General features: G+C 46.8%; 1 protein-coding gene across 1 annotated transcript in view; it reads left to right on the top strand.

Annotated features, from left to right (window-relative positions):
* The window catches only part of CTNNBL1 (catenin beta like 1), a 56,278-nt gene extending 46,028 nt beyond the window's left edge, over positions 1 to 10,250 (top strand). Inside the window, exons 14-16 of the mRNA XM_049816855.1 lie at positions 3,683 to 3,820; positions 4,436 to 4,508; positions 9,997 to 10,250. Of these exons, the coding sequence (XP_049672812.1) occupies positions 3,683 to 3,820; positions 4,436 to 4,508; positions 9,997 to 10,085 (300 nt within the window). The 3' untranslated portion in view covers positions 10,086 to 10,250. The remainder of the gene's footprint in view (positions 1 to 3,682; positions 3,821 to 4,435; positions 4,509 to 9,996) is intronic.
* The last annotated feature ends 2,667 nt before the right edge of the window (positions 10,251 to 12,917 follow it).

The following is a 12,917-nucleotide window of genomic DNA, read 5'->3' as shown; positions in this document are numbered from 1 at the left end:
AGTTCCACAGAAAATTATACTCAGCAGGTTTATTCGATAAAATATTCTCACCAGACACTTTGCGCTATAATGACTTACAAATTACATGCTAATTGTGCTACAGTTAAGTCATTCCATCCTTGAAAGGGAGAGGTGGAACTCCTAGCGTGAGAGCAATGCCCACAGATTGGCATAACTGAAATAGGAATTTGTATTACCCCAACATTTCAGTTCGGTTTAGAAAGGCTGAACTGCCTGGAGTTGTAGTGAGGGCAGTATGTAGTGTCCCGGCAGGGGCTGTGTTAGTGCAAGTGAAAAGAACACAACTGTGTTCACAGGAGGTTGTGCGCGTTCTGGAGCGTGGCTGAATTTGCACTGTCTGTACTGCGAGCTTTTCCAGCAAATGGCCAGCAAGCTGAAGTGAGCTTTGAACTTTAATGCTGAGACTGGTGGGTCTTTTTAGATGACTGCCCTAACATGGTTCCCGTTTCTTGCTGCTGAAGTTGAGCTCATGCTTTTGCAGGAGCTGCTGCTCTGTTTCTCCTGACCTGGAAGTGATGGTATGCTTTGTAGCAATCGCAATGAGCTTTTCAGCTCTTGCAGACTGGTGGCTCAATTTACAGAAATTCAAGTGTGTTTCCGCTTCTAAGGCAGAAATGAAGAAAGTCCTTCCCGTGGCAGAGGGCTCTGGTGGTTTCTTGTGTGGTTCTGAGAGCTTCTTGGTCACCGTGGTGTGACCTGGATACCTGGCTGCAGTAGAGTCCATGACCTGACGAGGGGTCAGTCCTAAACTGTTCTGTGTTTCAAGGAAAACGGTGGTCAGTCTGCTGAAGACACTATGGGGTCTGCAGCCTCTGCATGTGAAAGAGGCTCCTGGGGAAATTGTTGTCATAGCTGTGAGCTGAAAGCAGATGGTCCTAGGCAGTCCTTGTTATGATGGTCTGACTTCACCCGAGGCTTCTGCTTGCTCCTCTCCTGTTGCAAGTGTCGGTTCCTGTCTCTTGCATATCCTTTTTGACCGAGGGCTTAGCGATGACCTTGATTTTACTATTAGCCTGTGGTCTGAAAGCACCTCCTGAGCATGGCTTGCATCACTTACCCCTCCCCAGCAATACAGACAGAAAGTAGTAAGGGGAGAGAATCTATACTTGGTGCAGGAGACAAGAGGTGTCTTTCTGCATGGCCATTGGGAGCCTTCCTGTCTCTGATGATCTGGAGTGGCCTCGCTATCCCACCTGGTGAGGAAGTAAAACCAGGATCCTCATGGTGTTCTTTGTTCTCGGTCAGCGCCCGTCCCTTCTGCGCTGCCCAGCCTTGCTGTGTGTGCTGGGGAAGGTGAATGGTAGGTAAGGCAGGAGGAGGCTGCGGAGAATCTTTTGGGCCCTACTCCAGTGACTACGTGGAGCAGATGTGATCTTTTGTATAGGATTGGCAGATCCATTGTGTCTTTAGGGTTTGAGCCTCTACTTGACACCTCGAGGCCTGTCAGTCCTGCCTCATTAGTGTGAGAGAAGCTCATTTTAGCTTCACAGAAGCCCATCTTATTGCTGTCTTCTCCCATCAGCAAGGGGCATCTCAGTACATATTGTTGGCAGATTAGAAATGGCATCTGAGTGCTCATTTGGAGGTTAGCAACTTGACAGCTTTGAAAGAGAGACAAAGTGGAAAGGTGGCTATTTGGTACTGTACTGGGAGGCAGATTAGCATTTAAAGGGTGGTTGTGGTTTAAAATAAAAAAGACTGTGAAAAGGCACCCTAAAACTGTACTTGTCTTCTAATTCATATCTGCTTAATTTACTGGCACAAAATAATCTTGCTTCTCTGTCTAGAGGGGCTGTTGTAACTGCTGCCTTCTCTGTGTAATCAAGACAGCAGTTGCCTGGATTCAGCTCCTGTGATCGCCGTGCTTGGATCAGAATACAGAACAGACACGGTCTTTGTTTCCTGCTCTGGAGATTCAAAATCCTGGCCTGTTGATGTTTTTCCGTTCAGGAATTTAGCACTGTTGAGGAGAGTAGCCAGTAAGCCTGTGTGTGGTGAGGAGGGTAAGCAGTAGTTCAGGAATTGTCATCCTTCTGGAATGGGTTTTTTTGATATTTCAGTTAATGGCGTCCGATCTCTTGCTAGCCAGAGTCAACATTGTTTAGCTTTAGAGACCAGATTTGATCAGATTCAAGCAATTTGGCATGGATGTAGGGTGAGGAAAGTCACTCCTTGCACAAAAATTGGATTTTTCTTTTTACTGGCAAGAGCTTGCCTGCAAGTTTTGCCCAGTCATGTCTGTGCCCATGATTTTGTTTTTTAAACTTAACTTGTTCTTTCACTGGCAAACTAGATTTCTAGGAGGAAAGAAAAATATTTCATTATGTATGTTTTCCTCTCCCACTTTTGGCATGCAGTGGTAAATAGCTGTACTTCTAAGTCACTTAATCAGATTTCTGTACGGTGAGCATCCATTGCACTCTCTCCAGTGAGAAGAGCACAGGGTTAATTTTCCTTCTTGAGCCTAAAAGATTCTACCTATAATTAGATGCGAAGACTTAGTTTGACAAAACAGGAAAATTTGGTAGCCTAAATCAGCTTTGGTGCTGGTGAGATTGCATGTGTTTGCCTGGAACCTGTGCACCCCGAGGAAGCACTTCTTGTTGAGCATTACAGGTACAGTGCTCTCACTGGTGATGGCTCTAATGAGAAAATATTGCTCCACTGGTGTGTGCCCACCTGCCAGCCGGCTGCATAATAAATCACACAAGCTGCAGCGAGCTAGCAGGGTCTGACAAGCTGCTTCCTTTATTTAAGAACAAAACCAAAAAACAAACCCCAAAATGCAAAAGGTCACACATGACATCAGTTATTTTGGCCTGTCAGTCTCCATGAAAATGGATGGCGGGTTCAGCCGGTGGATGTGGCCTGCCTTTCTTGGGAGAAAACTGCTCTGAGCTTATTGCCGGGCTCCTTTTGCCAGTGTTTTGAAGATGCTCTGTCTGAACAAGATGAATGGAATGGCCTCTTGCGTTCTGCCTTTGGCCTCTGTTTGGGCAGGTCTTGCTAGTGAAACACCGTATGTGCAGAGGAAGAACGAACTGTTGGCATTCCTGGGGAAGCCAGTGGTCTTCTGCTAACAGACCCTGGCTAGGGTTTGGCCCTGTCAGCGTCACTAACAAATGAAGCTGGAAGAGCAAGGCTGGGCATGGTAAAGCTGTACTTGTGCAGAATGTTTGGACCTGGTTTCTCATTCATCAGTCGATAATGAAGTTGGAAGCCTGATAGGTCTTTGAATCTGCTGGAGTCATGTTCTGCACTGCTTAACAGCACCCTCAAATGGCCAGTAAAAGAGCAGGTTTTTTGTTCCATTTTGACAAAGAACGTATAAATAATAGATACACTGGTTTGTTCCATATTCACAGTCTCTAATCACTCAATTTAGAAATGTAATTTGTGTGTTTAAATTAAAATTTTAATTTGCAGATGGACACACTTCACAACCAGCAAAGGCAAAACCTTGTTCAAAACTGAATGAAATGTTTTGTGAATTTAAATGAATTATTAAAAGTACTTCTTTGGCGAGAAATATATGTATGTTAATGTTTTGGGGAACAAAGCGTTTCTTAAGAAATTGCAGATATCACCAACATTTCGCCACTGCTAATGGGAAATACTTCGCAAGACAATCATCATACCTTTTCTTTGTGTTGCTTTACAGGACATGGTGCGTCGGGGAGAGATAATAGACGATGACATGGAAGATGAATTCTATCTCCGTCGCCTGGATGCTGGTCTCTTTGTTCTACAGCTCATTTGTTACATCATGGCAGAGATCTGTAATGCCAATGTTCCCCAGGTAAAGCTATATACAAGGTTGTCAGATCATCTGTGTTTCTATCCATGATACAGACAAGACTCTAAATCCTTGTAAATACTTCCTCGTTGAATAATCTTCTCTCTAATTCCCTTTTTTTGGAGGAAACCTTCTGCTTATTGCACTTGTGTCCATACAGCTTCAAGTTATAGCAGTTAGGAGGGCATTAGTGGGTACAGAAGCTGATCTTTGTCACTGAATTCATACAGTCTGCCATAAGTGAGGTCACAGTTTGAAATGGAAAGGCCCTATGTATGCCACTACTGAGAGAGTAGTGGAAGGGGACATTCTCTCAGAAGCTCTCACGAAGGCACAGACTACAGCAGGTGACTTTTCTTGATCCGTGCAAAATACTGCATCTCTGCTGGTGTGAATACACTGGGGTTTGTGAATATGTTCTGTGGTTACTTGTACCTGTGCCACATGCCTTCCTGAATGTTCTGAGTAGGTGTTCTGGGACTGTGGACTAGCAAGGCTGAGTTGGGTTTTGTGGTGATGAGGGTTTCTGCTCTTCCCTCAAAGTGGGAGAAAGTGGGGCTGTGCATGGTTTTGTGTTGTACTGAAGATTATTTTCTTCTCTTTCCTATCCCCTATCAGATTCGTCAGAGAGTCCATCAGATTCTGAACATGAGAGGCAGCTCCATTAAAATTGTTCGACACATCCTAAAGGGTGAGTTGAGATACTCCTATGCGTGTGCCTCCTCTCTACCAGGGACAGCTCAGTCATCACTTTGTAGGATGAGTGTTCACATGTAACTCTCCTTGACTTCATGAGTATCTTCAGGCAGCAGTTGAGTAGTGTTCTGAGATCTGGGCAGGGCTGGAATCACCCTGATAAGAGGCATGTTTTACCTTGGAGTTAGGACACTTGCTGTTGTCTGCTGTCGTGGAACAGCACACCACTTCATGCTGCCATCAGCTACAAACTGGCTGGAACTCACTGCTGACATTAACGCTAGAGTAAATATTTAAGGGAAGTGTGTATGCATGCTAGAGGGAAGAATAGTGGAGTCTCATCTTTCATTAACATGGCCCTGCACTTTACCATCTGCACCATATTAGTATCCGTGGTGTATTTGTCTTGTTCTTAGTGTCAGATTAATATGGATTATAGCATTAAAGTATCCTCTGTAGCTTTAAAATGTAGCTGTTGTGATTTGCAATCCCAGTTTTAAAGTACTGCTTGTTATTTTTAATGCTTATGTTGAATTAGAGCAATGCTTATTTGAGCTGTGGCCCTCATCTGTAGCCTGCTGTCCTTCAGCAGAAGCAGCCAATTGATCTGGGGAAGAAGAGGACAGGACTCAGACTCTCTCCACAGCCCCCTCCGAGCTGTGAGGCTTAGCTAGAGCAGCTGGTAATCTGCTGCCCACAGGAGGTGCCTCCTTATTTAAAAGAGGGTTGTGGGGGATGTGTCTGCTCCCGAGGGGCTATGTTGTTTTTGGTGAGGGGTGAGGAGTCTTTCCTTCTCTTCTGGAGAGAAAGGAAGGTTGGCAGCATCTCCAGGAGTACTGGGTTGTGGGTTGTGTTGTTTTGATGTCTCTGCTTTCTTTGGGAATAACAAATGGTGTTCTCCTGGCCTTTTCTTCCCTGCCCTCAATACTGGCAGGTACAGGCAGCTTTTTTCTTGCAGGTCCCGTTGGGTTTCTCCCTTCCCATATGCAGGAAAGAAGGGGATCAGAAGGCTGGCTGGTGTGACGAAATTAAGAGTGATTTTCTGACAGTGTGAGATTACCTGCAGCTATAGGCAATCTCTTTGGCCCTTGTCCTTTGCCAGCAAGTGCAAGTTTATGCCTGCTGATGAACAGGGAGGACTGGATAGGATGTCTTTTCTGCTTTTAATTATGATACTTGACAATTCCTGCCTCCAAACTGTCCGTTTCCACCTTGGAGCATGGCACACATCTGCTTTCAGATTCCCATGCTTGACCTAGGCCATAGGTGCCCACGGGATTTGTCTGCACACCTTGCTGTATTTACACACCTCACGTTCATGTCTTTGGTTTGTTGATTTACATACTAAGCTGAATTGGAGGGCAGCTGCATTAAAATTTCATCTGACTCTTTCTTTCACAGACAGTGACTTGCATTGTGAAACTTTTTCAGTGGTTTTATCATGTCTTGCAAGCTATGGATTGTACAGCAGGCTCGGTACTCTCAGCGGTAACGCGTTCTCTGCCTGCAGAAGCCACGTATGGCTTGTTAATAATACAGGTGATGGATACAGTATTTGGGGCTCTGTCTTCAGCTCTCCCCAACTCTTATGCTTGCCAGTTTTAGAGACTTTTGCCATCACAGTTGTCAATGACCTTAGAAGTAAATTTGTTGGTGGGCCCTTGTGAACTACTGCAGTGGGGCCCAGAAGATTCCTGGCAGATAGGAGCAGCACCAAGCTTATCTGCAGTCTGTGCTGATGAAATTTAAGTTTCTTGGTAGTTGCCCACCTATGTCCAAATACGTTGTCAGTGTGGATTCACCAACTTTTAACAGAAGTGAACCACGGACAAGCACCTGCCTCTCAAGAGGAGTTGGTTCGTTGAACACAGCTTGCCTGTTGGAGTAGTTTGGTTGCAGACCCCAGAAGCATGCCTCCTGGGGGGCCAGCGGGGGATTTCCAAAATTTAATTGGTGTCTGAACTGTAGGACTCTATCCCAAATGACTGAGAGGTCAGGAGCCTTAAGCCTTGGCTGAAGTGTTTCCAGGCCACTTTCTAACTTGCTCTCAGGACAGATGAGGGCTGGCTTATTTTTACTTTTCGTTCAGTGTTGTGGTCTTGTTCAGTTTTTATTTTCTATTTTTGCATACTAATTAGATGCTTGGTTTTTAGTTTGATTTTTATGGCCTACATATTCTCCATGTTTCTCTGGCAACCTGACAGCTGATGGATCCCTTGGGGTTGCTCAGAATTACTTATGATGCAAGTGAGGAAGCAAGACTGTTTTCTTATGGTAGGGCTTTCGAGGGGGAGGAGTGGGCAGGGAATAACTGAAGGTTCATTAAATGCATTTCTGCAGGCTGACCAGTCCTCCCACAGTTCTTTTCTTGAAGATCAAGCATTACTTGCAATGGGACAGTTACCTTATCCTTTGGAAGAAAATGACTGAACAGTGTGTGGCTTGGCGGGGGGGTTGATTTTGGGATGGAGACTTGTCTTCATGACAGCAAGTAGTGTCTATATCTTGGGGCAATTCTTGATCTCCGTCTCTCTCATCGGGAATGGAGCGAGGCACAGATCTCCTTAAATAGCGATCCTCGGCCTTGGAACGGGAAAGCACGCCGTTCCTTACGGACCTGGAGAGACCAGCCTTTGGTACCTGCTCCCTTTGGGGAGCTGCTCTCAGAGGAGCCCTGCAGGAACTGAGGTGCAGAGGTCCCTTCCCAGAAGCACTGAGATGTGATGCCTGGTTAAACACCTGGTTTCACTGAAGGTAGTGGGCACATCAGGGAGCCGGGAAGGTGGAATGCCTATTGAATGTTATAAAACAAACCTCTTAGCATGGGTAATCAAAAAGAAAAGGTAGGTATGTTATGAGGACTGTGCTAAATTTGGCCTGTGGTCCCTCAGTATGTGCAGGCTTTATAGCTTCCAATATCCATTACAAGCTTCAATATTTCCCTATTGATTTTTACTGTTCTGTAACCATTGTATTTTGTCTAATGAAGCAGAAACCAATCTTAGGTCCTTTCCCTTTGTGTAGCTACAGCAATGTGTAAGCTCTGTTAAACTGTTGGCAGAGGGAGCTTACATCTGATTTTTTTTTTTTTTTTTTTTTTTGCTGTCTCACTGAAGTCATGGCATTTTAAATAAAAAAGTAAATAAGTAAAACCTCAGTGGGAGATTTTTTTTTTTTTTTTTTGAGCCTGGTTTTGGGGGTTTTATCTGGTCGGTTCAAATTGGTAACTGTTGGTAACCCAGTAAACAGTCTGCCTTGGGAGTCACTGGGATTTTAGTCTTACGAAGCCTAAATATTTAGAAGAAAAAATGCTGAGCTTTTGGACAAGATTAGAGGAATTTGTGGCTTGCTTTTGTCTGAGTGATCTCACTGGGACAATAGAAGGGCTGTGTCATTAGTGGCACTTGGCAGTTTCCCTGCTAGAGTTGTATGTTCAAGTACTTGAGCAGTCCTTAAAGCTAAAACCGGAGCTGGGCCACGAGCCCACTGCCTGCGGTGCGGATGCTTCGAGCGCAGAGCTCTGCCTGCAGCCAGGGCCGACCCGGGCTGCCCCAGCGCTGTGCCAGGCTCAGAGACCACGTCCGTCTCTCACGTGGGTATCCTGAGCTGTCAAGAGGTAACGGCAGGCAAGAAAGCGTTGCCCTTGGGCTGCAATAAACACAGGCAATTGCAGTTGCTGCATCTGTTTCAGAGGCACTTACTCTGACAAAGCACGGAAAGAGCTCGTTGGGGACAGAGCCTGCTCCTTCACGAGCTCCCCGTGGAGGCACAGCTGCTGACAGAAAGCTCCGGTACTGCCTGAAGGGGACAGGAGAACCTGAGCTAAGCGCTGGCCTTAGCTGACGCTTTCTTCTGGGAAGGTAACCCCATCTCTGCCGCAGTGGGGTTTATCTCCTGCCAGAAGCGGGTGGCAGGTTTTGATCCCCAGCTGCTGTGGCGCAGCCTTTTGCTACAGCGTGCAAACCACAGGTGAGCTGACACCAGGCTGCTGGGGCCTTGCCCGTATGCAATTAGCCAATACGTAGGTAGCTACAACGAATCTACTAGCTTGCTGCTGTCTTCGTTAAGTGCGATGGAGAGTTTCTCCTCCATCAGAGGGAAGAGTGCCCTGTGCTGGTCCCCCTTCTCCAGGACGGCAAGGATTTCAGGTTCACTTGCAGCAAACCTCAGTGTTACCTGCCTGCTCTTGTTACGGGTACTGTAGCAGTTTATAAATATTAAAAGGATTTATCCCAGAGGCCCTGGCAAAGAACTCTGCTTCTTGTACATGGAGAGAGAGTGCACGCAGGATGGAAGACTCCCACATCAGCTAACTTCTCCCTGTCCTCACTCTTTTCAGTGCTCTTATAATAAAGGCTTTGATGGAGCTCAAAAGCATGTAGCAAGGCTGAACGTATAAATATTAAAGCAAACTTTCTACAGCAACTTACCATTCAGATGCTGGATACAAGCTGTTCTATTTGTTTAGGAAGAAGGGAAGGAATGCGAGAAGGTGGAGGCTGGAAAACACTGTCTAACCAGGCAGTCTGCTCCTGATCTACTAAGATTTGTTCAGCTCCCTGCTTTCGCAGCTCAAAACCTGCTTTTCATTTTTTCTTTTTAAACCATCTTTGAATATGCAGGTTCTGGTGGCTGGAAGGAGGGAGCTGGTACGGGAATGAGAGCTGCCAGCTTTAAATGAATGTCAGGAAGAAGAGCTGCAGAGGAAATTTTTGGTTCCATGGTGTTTGGCTGTGTGCATGGATGGGCAAGACCTTGGTCAGGGTCTAGTATCCTCTGCCTGAAGACAAGGAGTTTCTTTAGTAGTTAAATCTGAACTGGTGTGTTTTCTTCCGTATGGGTTAAAAACACTTGTAGATTGGGGAATCTGTCTCCACTTGACAAAAATCCTCATTTGGGATCCTTGGACAACAGACAAGTGAAACCCAGGGTTAGCAGTGTTTAACAGTTGTGTAACAGCCCCTGCCTGACCTTCCCTGATGATACTCGGCATTAAAAGGGACCTGGAAAGCCAGCGTTGTCCAGGACTATTTGCATTTCTTGGGCTGAAAGAGGCCAGTGATGTGACTGTCCGGTTCAAACAGCTGCCAGCGCGCTGCTCCACTGGGATAACAGAGGAGTTGGAAGGAGCGCCTGGACAGTCACCTTTCTGAATGGTTAGATGCCAGGGAATGGGTACCGCCTCTGGGTGCTAGTGTCTGCCTGGGCTTGCTGAGCTGCTTAGTGATGAGAGCAGGATGTTCCCGCTGCGGTCTCTGTTTGCTACAAAAGCTTTTAATGAGGGGTCAGTAGATGTTTATTATGCAAAGCCTTAACCCTGGGGATGGGGAGAAAAACCATCAATGCTCCTTGCATAAATTCTCATTCAGTTGTTTGCAGTGGACGCAGATTTAGATTCTGCTGTGGTATCTGCAACAGAAGTTGCCCATCGTTCATTAGTGTCTCACTCAAAGCCTGTTGTCTGTCTGCTTTCTCCCCCGCAGAGTACGCGGAGAACATCGGGGATGGGAAGAACCAGGAGTTTCGGGAGACCGAGCAGAAGCGGATCCTGGATCTGCTGGAGAATTTCTGAGGGCTCGGGGGCCAAAATCTGTGTGCCCACAAGGATGCGGTGTCTGGTTCTCTCTCCTTCTGCTGCCCCCCTCCAGTCTCGATTGCACGATAAAAGTGACGTTTCTATGAAACTGCTTCTAAATGGGATTTTGGAGATATTAAAGATAGTTTGCGCTTTTTTTAATTCCTTGTTTGTTATTTAAGTAGTTTGCTGTGAGTGGGATTGCAGCTGCATACCTTGCAGTAGGGCAGCCATAAGTCAAACTGCAGTGATCAGTGTGAAACAATACAACGGTGTATGTGTTAGAGGGAGGGTAAAGAGGAAGCCCAGATAACTTGCAAACAATCTCTTGAGCTATTCCAGCCTGATACTTTAATGAAAATGTACAACCCATTGTACAGACATAAGCTGGAGAGGCTGAGGCATTGGTATGTGTCCAGTTCAACTGTTCTTCAGTGGCAGAGGGTAACCAGGGATCAAGCACATTAGCCATTCCTGCTAAATCTTCCCAAAGGTGAGTCAGAATTGAAGGCAAGTTTTGGCACAGGCCGGTCAGCCGTCAGCCTTCCTGAAGGGGATGTTGGAGTGAGTCTGTCCAGGTTATACTCAAAACTAAGAGGGAGGGTAAATAATCAGTGAAATGCCCAAATGCCGTTGGCTTCCTTTCGCAGTTGGCTTTAGGTCTTGGCTGTGCTTGTTCTGTAGAAAATCACTGTTCTGATTCTTGAACTGGGAGGCTGGCTTTTTATAGCAGCAATAAGCTCACCAATAGAAGAGGGAAAACCCCACTCCTGCAGCCTTTTGCCAGTGCGCTGTGGGAGCTGCAGAAAGACCAAGTGATTTGCCTCTGACCGACTGACTGATTGCAGTGGAACAGACCGCAGCTCATTTTTCCGTTACCCTTCTGCGCTTGCAGTGTAATTTCAGATGTCAGTGTGCCAAACCCCACCGCTTCGCCGAGCAGTGACTCCCAACTGGGACAAGAAGTAGCTGAGAATATTTTCCCGCATCCTCTTTTCTTCTGCTAAAGTTAATGACTGCCATCACAAAACATCGCGGCTCCAGCAAGCTGGGCCTTGCCTAATTTAGAGAGATTTGCATGCTGGCAGCATTCATTTTTTATCTCCAAGAAAAATGCATTGTCAGGGAAGCTTAAAGGCTTCCTTCAATCATGACTGCATAGGCACTGCTGGCCTGGGTGCTATCAAACACTGTTATTCAGGGGATCAACATGGAAGTCGTGGTTCCAGCAGCCACAAAAAGCTGCAAAAATACATTTTTGGTGTAGAACTTGTTTGAATTCCTCATTTCTTTCTTCTGTCTTCAACCCGCTTCCTTAAAGGTTTTCTCCTTTATCTTTCAGATGTATTTAGTTTTTTTGCTTGAGTGTGGGAATTGTTCCCTTTCCACACCACAGGCAGTGGATTTGTGGCCAAAGCTGGTCTCTGGTTTTCCTCCTGGAAGATGGTCTGTTGTTCCCTGTCTCACAGTATGCTTGTGTTTGAAAAGCTGAGGAGAAAGGGAGGGCGTGTGAGGGAGGAGGTTTGAGGCAGAACTGAAAGGGGACTTAATGAACGTGAAACAGCTTTGACTGAAAAGTAGGGGCCGCGTATCTGGGAGGGGATAAAGGGCAGGGAGGATCTTGACAATAGGACTATAAACTGCCTGAGTACAAGGTAAGTTTTTAAAATCTGAATGTACCGTCTTTAATCTGATTTCACTGTGCTCGCCGCACATGTGTGCGTATGTGCGATCCTTTCAGTGCGCGGTTAGTGACCTGGTGCGGGTGTGCGGGGCACGATCGCTGCTCTGAGTTGGCTCCTCTCAGACCTCCAGCGGCGCCTGACGGGAGTGAAACCCCTCTCCTGTGTTGCTGCTTCAGCTGGAGTTTTGCTTTCAGAAAGTAAATGTCTCCTCCTTTACCATTTCCATTCTAGATTCATTAGCTGGGTTACTAAATATGGAGACTGGGCTGAAAATCATTCCCTGCTTTAATGGCTGGCCGGCTCGCTTTCTGGGAGCGGTGCTGCTGGAGGGAGCTCAGGCTGCTCATAATGAATGTTCCTCTTGTATAAGACAGCTTTTCTTTGATTGTTTTTTTTCCCTTTTGTAATTTGTTAGCTCTTCAAAGCGCTTCACCAAATCCTTTAAGTCTCTGGATAGTTCACTGAAAGAATTGGTATTGAAGCAGTGGTGATTTAACGTGGTGTGTGCCCTGTGATTACGTGGGGTACTGCTGCTTCTGCCGGGATGAGAGCCGCTCTTAGAGCGGGTATTTGGAGCTAGAAACGAGCCCAAGCTTCAATGACTTTCACTGGGTTGTTTCAGGGTGGTTTTCTTCTGGATTTTTGCATTTGCTCCATGTCAGTTGCTGCCACAGCGGGTTGTGCCAGTGAATGCATCTTGGGAGCATTTGTGTCAAGGGACAGGGGCAGAAGGAACCAAAAGCTTGGTGCCAGAGCAGTGCCGTGGCGTGCAGGTTTGCTGGACTCCCGGAGCAGCGGGGAAGGGTCCTGGTATTGCTCCAGGTGCCAGCGGTCAGTGCTGTCCCCGCTCGGGAGAAGGGTCACAACTTTGCCACTTAGAATAGGGACAACTGGTGATGGGGACAGGGGCTCAGCACCATCCTGTGAGCTGGTGTTCCCTGTGCCTGCCAGGACGGGCTGCAAAGGAGTGACTGGGACACGGGATGGCTGCAGCAGGAGCTGCTGCCGGAGCCGCTGCCCGCTCTCTGGTGGGCCACAGGAGGACCCAGTGTCTGTGCTGCGGCATGAGCCAGGGCGGCACTGGGAGAGCGCAGGACATGGTGCCATCCCCTGCACTGCCCCTCGCGGTTCCCATGGCCAGCGG

The sequence above is a fragment of the Accipiter gentilis genome, chromosome 14, assembly GCF_929443795.1.
Source record: "Accipiter gentilis chromosome 14, bAccGen1.1, whole genome shotgun sequence".
NCBI lineage: Eukaryota > Metazoa > Chordata > Aves > Accipitriformes > Accipitridae > Astur > Astur gentilis.
Note: the sequence above shows the minus strand (reverse complement) of the source record. Positions and strands in the feature narration are given on the sequence as shown.